Below are 12,913 nucleotides of genomic sequence, written 5' to 3' on the forward strand. Positions count from 1 at the left end.
TGAGAACCACAGTCTCAATACTTTGTTATCAGCATAGCCGGCTTTTAGGTGTCTAACTAGACACACAGAACTGTTCCTGGGAACCACAGTCCCAATACTTAGTTCTCACAGTGCCCATCTTCCCAATGTTTAACTAGGCACGGAGACGTGTTCCTGAGAACCACAGTTTCAATACTTTCTGATCAGCATAGCCGGCTTTCCAATGCCTCTAACTATACACACAGAACTGTTCCTGGGAACCACAGTCTCAATACTTAGTTCTCACAGTACCCATCTTCCCAATGTTTAACTAGGCACGGAGACGTGTTCCTGAGAACCACAGTCTCAATACTTTCTTATCAGCATAGTCGGCTTTCCAATGTCTCTAACTATACACACAGAACTGTTCCTGGGAACCACAGTCCCAATACTTAGTTCTCACAGTACCCATCTTCCCGATGTGTAACTATAGACACACGGACGCTTTCCTGGGAACCACCATCGCGATACTTAGTTCTCGTGGTGGCTGGCTTGCCGGTGTGTAACCAGACACACAGCCCGAGTCATCGCGTTCAATAATCTTGGAAAACGCGAGGAGGCGTGAGAACGGTCTTATCAAGGCCGCGCGTTTCACAGACTTCAGCATTAGATTGATGTTTGCTGGAAGTTTCCAGTGCAAGCGAAACTCGCCAAGCATGCACTCCTATCGCTTTACTTTCGCAGTGGGAGTCCGAACGGCGGATTTCATTAAGACGCAATGTGACCAGTTCTGCGGGTCACTTCTTTTTGGCTCTCCGTGTTGGCAAAGAAAAGCCAGTCGCATTGATTGAACCTCTAGTGTGTTAGCCACGTCCTCATTTAACGTCGTTTTATGAGATAAATTCCGATATTAAAACATCGTTGATGACACCACCTCTTTCGACACGCTGCTTTCCGCGAGCCGTGTCAAAAGTACAATTTTTCTTTGTCCGCAATGCATACTCCAAAGCGAAATTACACTCTACTTCTAGCCTTTCATTTGTCTCCATACAAAAAGAAAATCCGATTGGCTTCAAAAGATAGCCGTCACATCCCCGTTTAATTAAGGATAATTATTTCATAGCAAATAGATGTGCCACGACAATATTTCTGTTGCAATAGAAAATATTGAGTACTCTGAAATAAATCTGTGTAATATTGACGCATTTACCGACAGTTCACCGTTGGTCGCGGCAGAAAGGGTTGAGTGCCCGTAAAACTACACAGTTACCGGCAGTGCTGGGAATAAGCAGGTTATTTCATGCGTGCCGTCCCAACATTCCCATTTATTTTGTTAGCTGTTTTATATACTATTCCAACTCTTGCATTGTGTAATTTTTGTCAGATAACAAAAGTGCCACTGCGTGCGCGTGATCGTGCAAAAACGCCAACATTGTAGAATGTGAGAATGCTGCTAGTTTTTGCAGCGTGCAGAACAATGCTCGTAAAGTAAAAACCTTGGATTAACGTAAGGAATACGATAACACGGCATTGAAAATAAGCCCACATCTAATTTAGCAGAGAGCATTTCTGCACTTGATCAAGCCCCACGTAAAATCCTACACATAGGCAGGAAATCGGACGAAAAATTCTGTTTCCTGACTATATCTATATGACTTCACGTATAGACTTGATAGAAAGTGAATATTCTCGTTCCCCTCGAGAGGATGTTATTGTGAACGCCATATCATCGTAATAATTGAGCCTAAATTCAATTTCCTGGATATAACCAGGAAGCTAAGTAGTAAAAAATGTATACTTTCCTGGTTATACCTGGAGTTACAAGTCAATCTTCAATAAGAGCAATGCGCGCCGCAGATAACTACGCATTAAATTTTGCAGCTTTTAAAGCAGGGAAGAAAACGGGCACATGGTACGTATGAAAAGAAAGTGATCTCACTGCTTTCTTGACGTGAAATGTATTCATTGCCAAAAAGAACAAACTTTCGAGATTTTGAGCAGGAGTTTCACCAATTACTCCTCCTGAAAACTAGTGCCTTAAACATTGACCCGAACATTCTTAAATGGATTGAATGCTTTCTGACTAATCGCACTCAGTTTGTAACAACTAATGGTTATAACTCACCTCTTTCTAAAGTAACATCCGGTGTACCCCAAGGTTCCGTATTAGGCCCTTTACTCTTTCTTATATATATTAATGATCTCCCAGACAGCATTAACTCCGCTATAAGGTTATTTGCAGATGATTGTGTAATTTACCGCGAAATAAACAATGAATATGATAACCAATTTCTACAGTCAGACCTTGACACTGTCTCAACCTGGTGCAATAAATGGCTTATGACTCTCAACTCTAACAAATCTAAATGCATGTCAATAACCCGGCGATCTATTTCTCCCCCCTGTACCTACAGAATTAACGCCGTTCCCCTCCAGCATGTCTCTTCATATAAGTACCTCGGCGTTTACATTACCAACAATCTATCTTGGCACACGCATGTTACCTACATCTGTAATAACGCTAACCGAACGCTAGGATACTTACGCCGCAACTTTTCTCGCGCTCCGCTGTCCCTCAAAATTCTATTATACCGATCACTAATTCGCCCAAAGCTTGAGTACGGGTCCGCTATATGGGATCCCGTGCAGCAAAATTTAATTAACGCGTTAGAATCTGTTCAGAACCGCTCAGTTCGGTTCATTTGTTCTAATTATTCCCGTACTGCTAGCATATCAGAAATGAAATCTAACCTTGACCTACCCAATTTAACTGTCCGGAGGAAACTGGCGCGACTGCATTTTTTTCATAAGATATTTTTTCACAATCCATCAATGAAGCGAGACCTCATTTCACAACCGTCATACCACTCATCGCGCATTGACCATCCGCATAAGGTTGCCATTCCGTTTTGCCGCACCAAATTCTTTTCAGCAGCCTTCTTACCGAAAACAGCCGCCGATTGGAACCACCTTCCCTCTTCCGTTGTATCAATAACAGACCCTTTGTTATTCAAGACTGCAATTTCTCAGCAATGCTTGTAACTATACGCAGTTTCCATTATCTATCCTTGTCTTGTATGTGCTTGAATTCTTTACATTTTTAGTTGACTTCTGTTGCCTTCCTGATTTGCGCATCTGATACTTGTTTCTTTATTTCGTCTTTTTTTCTTGTGTGTTATATATGTTGTACCCACCCCCTCTGTAGTGCCCTACGGGCCCTGAGGGTATTCTAATAAATAAATAAATAAACACTGCAGAGGTGACATTAGATGCGGGCTCCTGTTAGCACAAAGGATAATATCTGTTGTATGTGGCTGTCCATTAACGAGGGATCTTATGTGCCGATTCGCCACGAATAAACTACATAGTTTCCTTATGTGGACACCTTGTGACGCACTAACGAAAGGACAAGAAATTTCAGATATTAAAAAAAGCAGGCTATGACGACAGCAGCGTGACGGGTTACAACCACTGGATACATAACAGCAGACTGCACAAGATACGCCGGCCCACATCTAACACGTACATAGTGACAAAGTATTATGCCTCAAGACTAACGCTGTATGTCACACGCAAAAAAAAAAAAAAAACGTTGCCTAAGTTTCTGTTAGAAGGGCTGGCTTATCTTTTTTTATTTTTGGTGTGTATATTTCGGAATCATTTTTATTTTGTCATATACTTGCCAATCAGATGAACGTCAAGGGTTTGTTTTTACACTTAGTTGACGTCCTAAGAGCATTTGAAGATTACGGTCTACCTTCATTTTTTTTTTAACGCTCCTGCCTTCTAACTATATGCTTTTTCGACACGCGTGCCCTTGAGTGAGTAAAAGTAGTTTGAGACGAAACTACAAATTTGTGGCTGCTTAGTGCATACCAAGGTGATCTTAGCGCATATTTTTTAACCTTGCGTCTCGATAATATTCGGATAATGTGCCTACCATCGAAGTCGTACACGCGCATACCAGCTTTGATATTCTGCATTTCAACGCTTTCAGTACGAAATAAGTGTACTTGGGTTACCGTCCTGGTGGCTCGGGAGCCCACGACATTTTGCCGATGGACAAAATGTCGTGTGTTCGAGTCCCAACAGAAGTGACAGAAATAATAACGCAAACTACAGAAAGGTGGGTCGACTCTACACGGCACGGCGTAATGCGAACTTTCAAAAATATTGGCTACTGAGAATGGTAACTACCCTCTAGCCAATGGGTAGTGCTGCTCTAACTAAAGTGTTTAAAACTGATTACGAGCAGGGCACAAACTGTGGTATTCGAAATGGTAAATGGCCTATGTTTCCTTCAAAGACGCCCTGAACAACCCCTGTAAAAACAAGGAACGAGCGTTTTGTTCGCCATTTGCCTTTCCCGCCATTCCAACACAAGTCGTCATGCGAGCGCTTTGTTTGCGTGACGTCATGAGAAAATGAGCTCTCATCACATTCGTAAACGATATCTGTCGTCTCCCGCTTTGCTTTACCACGCATTCCCACGCCTTTTCTGCCCTGTCTCGCATTATTATCGCGTCCGATAACCTGACTTCTTTCGTGCGCTTTTGAAAGCATAAGTGCAGATAACAGCGTGCAATTGCAAAGCACGTATTTTTTACAAGCTGCAAGCCATGCGGTAATACGTTGGCTACCTGATTTATTATTAAATAATTCGCAAAAAAGAGAGCATTGGTAGAAACGGTAGTGAAGTGCGTAAACGAAAGTGCTTGTACGTTATTGAACTTGGAACCTTTAGAAGCCTGTGAAGTGTGCGACGCTGGAGTGTCACTTGGCGGTCTCATCTCGGCAAGTGCAGTATCCCCTAGCGCCGAGGACGGTAGTTATAGCACGAGAACAGGACGACGACACAGAGACAAGAAGGACACGAAAGAATTGTCTCTGTGTCGTCGTTCTGTTCACGCGCTATAACTATCGTCATGCCATATCAACTAGCCCAAGCTGCCACACTCCCGAGGACGGCCAACATTGGAGGCTGTTTTCCATGCAGTATTAGCGGCGGAAAACGGCAAGGTGGCCGGATATCCGCGGAACGACATACGAATGGCAACTCGTGCTATAAATACCATGCGCTTAAATTTAATGAAGAGCTGAAGCACTTCGGGTGCTCAAAAATAATTCAAAGTCCTTCGCTATAGCATCATTGATTTTTAACCCTTTTTGAAGAAGTCGCGACAATGTGGTAGCATGGTTAGAAGGATTGTGAAGGCGAGAAAGAAACCACTCTAGTGTTTCAACTCGGTGTTTTGAGAGCCCCCTAAAGTAGTTTCGTCCATGGTCGAGTGTAGCATAAATGCTCTGGCACTTAGTGGTCTCATTATAACAAGCCCCTTTCCACGCGAATGAAGTGCACCCAAAACTATAAGTACACTGGCCTCTAATCAGACATTACTAGAATCTGGAAAAAAATGCCCATGTTCAAACCACTCCAGGCTATCGGGTTGTCTAGACGACACTCCTGAAATCAAACGCAAGCACTCACGTTCGGACTGGCCGTCGTCCACGGGCTTCATCGCGGTCGTCCAATTCCGCAAACACTCCGGGTCCAAGAGTGAGGGCGCGTCCGCTAAGAAAGCCACGGGTAAGGTATCCGCGAAGATGGGCTCCGAGCTTCCGACGGTACCTCGCGGGGTGGCTTCACCAGGGCGTGTCTACCACACGCACCAGGGTCGGTGTAATCGCATCGGGTCGGGGGAGCGGCGACCGTGAAGCCACTGTCTGTCGTCGAAGCTCGTCAAAGCGAGCTGCCGACGAGTGCACGTGTGGGCAGCGAAAGAGCGTTCCTTTCTGTGACAGAGCGTGCAGTGCGGCTTCATCCGCGACGAATACCCAGATTGGGACAGCTGGCGTTGCGCTATCCGCAGCACGTGCATTCCTACTCAAAGCAACGAGCATGCGCGCTTATCGATGCAGTATCCCACTCTCTCTGTCTCTTTCCTTTGCCTTCCTTTCTCCTCTGTTTTTTTTTTAGTGCTGCGCGTTGTCATTGCCTTATTCCGGCAAACAACAACGAGTTCACTTGGTCAGCAAAGTGCGCAGCAAATAGAGCGCACGTGCTCATTCTCCGCCCGCAGCAGTATTTTGTCTTATTGTACCTACCACGATGGTTTAGTGCTTATGGCGCTCGAGTGAGGGCCCGAAGGTGGCGAATTGCATGACGTCCATGTGTCTTGGTTCAAGTGCACGTTAATGATGCCCAGGAGGCATGTTCGTAGGCGAGATTTTCTCTTGGGGCATGGAAGCCAGTGTTACATCGCGGCTAGGGTAAAGGGAAATCACAGCTGTCCATTGGGTGACTGCAAGTGCTGTCGAGCCTTTAGGGGGACAAATGCCCCTTTCGCACCCCCCTACCGATGCCAGGTGGTCCCAATTTCCGGAGCCTTCCTCTACGGCGTGCTGCGTAATCACACGGCGGTTTCGGGACGTTCAACCCCAACGATGCTTATGACCTTTGCCCTAGGTAACTGATCAATTTGTGGTCATGAATGATTCACCGTGTCACTTACGGACCTGCGCATAATAACTTACCTAGACAAAGCTTTCCGAGAAAATGTGAATATAATAAATGTCTTCTTTAAGGTGAAAACCTTTAGGTACTTCGAAAAAACGTAAAGTGGCAGTAGTAGAATAGCCAACATATTATCGCAACGTTTCGACGTCACGAATCACCGATGTTCGCGATTTCGTTGGGATGCTGCGTAACGTGACTTCACATGGTGACATGCATTAGCACAAGTGACACTGTCGCTTGTTCAAAACTAGGCTGATTCCGGATGGACTGCAAAACTGGGTGAGGTCTGGAAAAGTTGTAACGCATACGATCACGGTGGCAAGTGCTACTCAACATTAGGCGCAGAAGGTTGTTGGGGAGGTTGATTTGGGGTTCAAAACAATAGACGAAGAACAAAATGAATCTTTAAGTGCCTGGTATTTGTATGATTTCAACTGCCCCGCCATTTTGCAACTCCACGCCAATGGCTCTTAACATACCATTCACAGTAAAGATACGCCTTGACCAGCACTATAGTTTCGGAATCCGTCAAGCAACTGATAATATACCTATATAAAGAAACCATCAATATGCGCTCCATTTTGGGAACTGTACGTTTTAAGACCTTATTTAGATCGTTGATCTTAGGTGTTATTTCTTTTCCAAGTTATCCCATCCTTTACGAATGTATGAGTGCGCATTTGACCTATGCAGCGATGTATGGCATTGATATGCTCTTTTATGTCTCGACAAATGCTGATAACGCTCAGAGGTGCAGCTAGAATATTTCTTTCTTAAGATGGGATGAGGCTAGGACACTTCCTTTTGGCTACGCCAGCAATTCGTGCCAACGCTGGAAGAAGTACTACTTAATAGACCATTTCAGTTATGCGTTACTGTGATCGCAGCATGAACTGCGAATCCGACATCCACCGTCCTCATCGTTAACGAGGGCCCATGGAACGTCCTCTCCCAGGCTTCGTCTTCGCAAAATCGATAGTTAGAGTAGAGTTTTTGTTAGGGCAATTCGGTACATTCTAAACACATATAGCAGAAGCGTTTCGAATTGGGCTTATGTGTAATTTATCAGGACGTAAATAATTACGCACACGAAACAGAGTCAGTTCAGTTGAATAAACTTTATTGGCCTATCGATTTTATCCGGGCCTAAGCTGATAGAGATCTGCTATTCAAGGAACATCTTCCGAGGTCCACGGCGACAGCCCTGGCCTGCTGCAAAAGTAAAAAAAAAAGAAAAGAAAACTGGTGGACAGACGAAGCCCTGCAGACTTGCGCTTGCTCTAACCATTTGTATTTCGTCTACTGGCCAATTTCTTACGAGGCTGAAATGGCTTTGGCCAGTTAAAATAGAACCAGACATTTCGGTGCCGATTTGGTTTTTTCCTCAGGATAGTCCACAGCTAGACGTACAGCATTGCTGGGCGGAAAAACACTCAAAAAAGGCGTCGCCTTCCCTTAGTCTGGCTTTTTAGTCATGCGTCTTGAACGGTAAATTCTCGTAGCCCTTTCCACGCGTCCGGGTGAGTAGAGACGTTACGTTCACTTATGTAAAAATGTAAACAGTTCCCTTCACCCAACTGCCTCCAACCTTTACCTTTTGCTCATTATCTCATGTCCGCCGTTCAGCTGTCATCTATTGGATCTTGGCAGTCACAGCGGCCATTATTACATCCCTCTTCTTTTCCTTCCACCCCCCCCCCTTTTATCTGTAAATATTTGTCCCAATAAAGAACCACTCACTACTTCGCCTGGGGAGGAATTTCTAGCTACAATGCGTCCCCGCGTTTGACCAAGCCAGAGTGGTTTGCCTCGCGCGTGGACGATGACAGTCCCGTCATTGTGGGTGCACGTACGGTCCCACACCCATAATTGGTCTTTCCAGGAAACGCCATCTCGGGCGGTGGCTGACGAAGGATCTTTCTTGTCTGTCGCCTTCCAAGTCTTTAGAACTAATTTGTTCGCATATGTATTCGTAGCTCCGTTGGCAGTAAGTGCACGTCGTTTCTGTGTCCCTGGTCTCTCTTTACGGGTTACCACAACAATAAAGAAAGGCGAGTCGAGGGTCACGGTGTCTCCGAAAGCGCTCCGGCTCAATCAATGCTACTCAGCCCGTCTGCGCCTGACCCGATACATGTGATCACGTGACCATAGGTCGGCAAAAAAAAGTGAACCTCATTCGTAGTCACTCACGAAATATAATTGCTACATTCATTGGAGGTTGTGGCCAGGTACTACACCAGGGTGGCCAATCCTGCTCTGGTGAGGGAGTGCCTTACCGGCAGCTGTTCGCCAGTGAGGCCGCACTCTAGACCTCTTGTATTTTTTTTTCTTCTTTAACAATTACTTCGTCATGCGTTTCAAGTAAATGTGCGATTCGGAATGGTTCGGTATCTGCATTCGGCCACAAAAAGCACACTTCCGAGCTGTCTGAAGTTCTTCAACAATCCCTAATGTAGGTCTGGCGTGAAAACGCACTTCACCGAGTGCAAATTGTGCCTTTACTAAAGCATACAACACGCAGTGACGTAAATGTGCTGAGCCAGTCATATATTCGGAGAAATTTCGTAAGTCACATAGCATCCACGTACATGGTAACAAATGAGAGACATCGGCACGGGAACATCTCTCTCTATATATAAAAAATTTACATATACAAAACCAGTGAACTGTAGCGTATAAACTGATGGTCTTGTCGTATTTTTAGACAGCTGTTCGCGAGAATGTTCACAGGTGTGTAGATGAACAGGTGTAATTGTTCTGACATTTAAATAGTTTCCTTTCCGTTCCGCAATAAGTTAGGACCGGGAGAAAGCTAGGGGCAATAGAAAGTATGATTGCTCCCACATGCATCATAATATTATTCCCTCTTAAACAAGGCATAATGCTACACATCTAACCTGTTCGTTACCATCGCTGACCGACTATTTCGGTTTTTAGCAGAAATGAAATATCAACCATTCCACTAAAACCCTGTCTAACTATCAATTAAATTACAACAATTACACAACCATCTAAGTTTAGTTTACGACGTACATTAATAAACCGTCCCTAAATGGTACGGCAGTTTTGTGCTGTTGACGTACGGTTGCTCATTTATTGCGCTGTGTCGGCATACTGCTACCTATCCGGTCATTTTTCAGCGTTGCCTTTTCTTAGCATATCATTTGTTACCCACGTGGCACGTACTTCTATGCTAGTTTACCAACGACAACTTCGTTTTTCACAGCGTTCATCAAAACAGCGGTAAACATACGTTGCTCCGAAATTTTATGTTTTTTTTTTTATTTTCAGTAATCCGTACCTGTTTGTGACGCCTGGCGGTGATATACAGAGATAAGAGACCCGGGCACCGATTCTGTCGGGCCATTCATTTTTCTGTATTTCTTTTTCTGGCAGTCTCGGTATATATATGCCTCCAGGCTGAAAAAAAAATCGGCCAAAATTCAGCGTGGTTGGTTGTTCCTCAAGAGCCCTGGCGCAACCCACTACGGGGGATCGGCCATGAAACAGACTGCACCTCATCTATGAAATGAAAATTTTTTTACCAGGCGAGATGTTTAGATATAAATGTTCTAACAAAGCACACATTGTTAAAACTTGTATCAAAATTAGAATAAATAAAGGAAATAAAAAAGAGAACCCCACAAGCTTATATGGTTAAGTTAATTTATGCCAAGGCTCAACCTTCTATTCGTTTTGGTTCATTTAGAAAATTGCACACGGTCTCGCAAATGTTCCAGCAGCTGAATCATTTTTAAGTTGCTTCGAATTAAAGCACCACCGGAAGGGATAAATTTAGAGCCAACCTACAGAGGGGCTCTTCTAACTGTCTCTTTCATTGATATGTAAATAACCTGCAAGTTAAGAAGAAATCATGCGAAGATTCACTCTCCGTCATTTCCTTTTAACCTGCTGGTTGGTTGTCGTCCCTTTATCACTTTGTGCTCTGTCGTCGTCGTCGTCATTGTTGTTGTTGTTGTTGTTGTTGTTGTTGTTGTTGTTGTTGTTGTTGTTGTTGTTGTTGTTGTTGTTGTTGTTGTTGTTGTTGTTGTTGTTGTTGTTGTTGTTGTTGTTGTTGTTGTTGTTGTTGTTGTTGTTGTTGTTGTTTGAATCCCACTACTCGCCACTGGTGCCCCAGAAATAGAGACAGCAGTTGGCCAATCAAAAGTGTGCCATATATGGAAGCTTGTTTTGCCCCAGAAGAAAAAAAAAACATCATAAAATCGTTAGGGCCACAAAAATTTCCTCTAAGCCGCGTGCGATTTCCTTCGCACGCAATTTCTTCCAAGGAGTAGGACCACACCGCAATTTCCTCCAATAAGTAAGAAGGCAATAATTGAGCCAACTAAACGGTGTGCGTGTAATCATAGTTATACCACTGTCAGGCGATAGCTTCTGGGTATAAAAGGTGGTCCATACTACCATCAGCGTTAAAAAAATCATACAAAAAAGTGAAAACAAGAAAAACTATGAACATATCTCTTGGTATAATACCACAAAATTCTTACTGCTTTAGGCATGGCCTCTGTAGCAGCAGCCTGTTTCTCAATAAAGGCAACACGTAGTCCTATCCGTCATTTCAAAAGAAAAAAATTCTGCACATCTTCCCGTGAGGCAATCAGGGGTAGCATGCGAAGCAGTCGAGAGAGTGGCATGGAGTTCCGTAAGAGTTTCCGTTGGAGTTTTCGTTTGCGGACTCGAATCGTCCATCATACTGTCACCGCCATGGTATGCACTGGTCTAATCCCGTGTTGGAGAGGTGTGTGAGAGGCGTTAGAGAGCCGTTTGTGGGTGGTGTTGTTGTTATTTAGGAATGGGAGACAGCGACGTTTGCGTGGTTGACACGCTGCTCTTTCTTTCCTATTCATTCACCACCGTAGATCACTTTGAGCGAAGTAAAGCGGGCGCAGGCCAGTTTATACCACTGAGCTACCGTGGCGTCTAAAGCCGTGATATTGGAGCATCAGACGCACCTCGAAAGAACCATGCGCACCGGAACAGAGCCGTGCACAGCTATGGCGCGTGCGCAGCGCACTGTGCCAGGTGCATACGCAACACAAAGAGGCGCTACTAGCGTGCACGGCTGAACGATGAAGTTAGGGATGCAAGTAGAGTAGATCGTAAGCTGCTTCACATCTAACAAAACAAGACACACTCGGACATCTGAGCTTGGTCTCGCTTCGAACTCTCGCCCCGCCGCGGTGGTCTAGTGGCTAAGGTACTCGGCTGCTGACCCGCAGATCGTGGTATCAAATCCCGGCGGCGACGACTGCATTTCCGATGGAGGCGGAAATGTTGCATCCGCCTCATCCGAAAAAAAAATAAATAAAATTCTGCTTGTGTGCGTGCACCACTTGCTTTTATTGTCTGTTCATGGTTTCCTAGGGCGTGCTTATCTCAACGAATGTATATACATTTCTTGTTTAAATACATTATCAATGCATAGTTTGCGCCATCTTTCTTGTTCTTTTTACCGTGTTATCGTTCCTTCGCACACCGACGTGCAAAAATAAGTTAGCAACTGGCCCAGCAGTCCGTAGTTACTGGCCGGTTGCTTATGGTATCAACAGTCAGCAAACTGTCTTTTTGACGCATTGACGCGACATTTCCGACGGGTATTTTTTTTTAAATTGCGGTAAGAGCACTTTATCAACTCCGACACCTGAAAAAAACACGCTGAAAACTTACGTCACGGCGTGTATTGTAAAGCAGATTTGCGACCTCAACGCAAGTCTATTATGCATTTTTACATTTTACTAAGCATTATCATATCCAGAACATGTTCGCGTTAGTTGAGAATCTTTCTCTAATTTAGTTTTTTTTCACCTGTTTCTTTTTGCCTCTTCCCAATGCATCTGTACCCAATGGCCCTGGTAACCTGCCTCTTGCTGGGAAAACTCTCTATCTCTTCAACTGTGAGACCCTAATATGTATGCTTGTTTGTACGTAACTAATGATATCAATTACCAAAAAGCTAGAGCTGAAACATTGGTAAGATCAGCCGGTTGTACGCTAACCTGAACTGCCCTTCCAAAACAATGGCAGTGCTCCGCACGGCAGGCTCATAAACAACTATTACCATGTGCATAACGCGATTGAAAACAAAAAAAAACAGCTGTAGTCATCTCCACCGGAAACGCACCGGTAGGTAGACGGTGAATGCACGAAAATACAACAAAGAAATCACAGAGAATGCATTGCGCCGCATTGTTTGCCCTGGGGTTGAAGCCACATGTGCGCGCACTTCCTCCCGTTCACCGACCCATATTGCTATGTTGTGATTCACTGTGGTCTGTACACCGTGTTTATTTGGCTTTCCAACAATAGAATCAGGGTGTTCCCGACATATGTGTGTCATGAACACGACCCTGGATCATCGTAACCTTCAGGCATACTCACGAGGAAAACCGTCGCGGCCTGAAGGTTTTAAATTCAGAA

At 44.5% G+C, this 12,913-nt stretch overlaps 1 protein-coding gene across 1 annotated transcript in view; it reads right to left on the bottom strand.

Annotated features, from left to right (window-relative positions):
* LOC119165209 (prestin) overlaps positions 1 to 5,626 on the bottom strand; it is a 67,130-nt gene extending 61,504 nt beyond the window's left edge. The window contains exon 1 of the mRNA XM_075871120.1: positions 5,447 to 5,626. Coding sequence (XP_075727235.1) covers positions 5,447 to 5,477 — 31 coding nt within the window. The 5' untranslated portion in view covers positions 5,478 to 5,626. The remainder of the gene's footprint in view (positions 1 to 5,446) is intronic.
* Positions 5,627 to 12,913: the final 7,287 nt, after the last annotated feature.

Source organism: Rhipicephalus microplus, chromosome 8, assembly GCF_043290135.1.
Source record: "Rhipicephalus microplus isolate Deutch F79 chromosome 8, USDA_Rmic, whole genome shotgun sequence".
In the NCBI taxonomy this organism is placed as follows: Eukaryota; Metazoa; Arthropoda; class Arachnida; order Ixodida; family Ixodidae; genus Rhipicephalus; species Rhipicephalus microplus.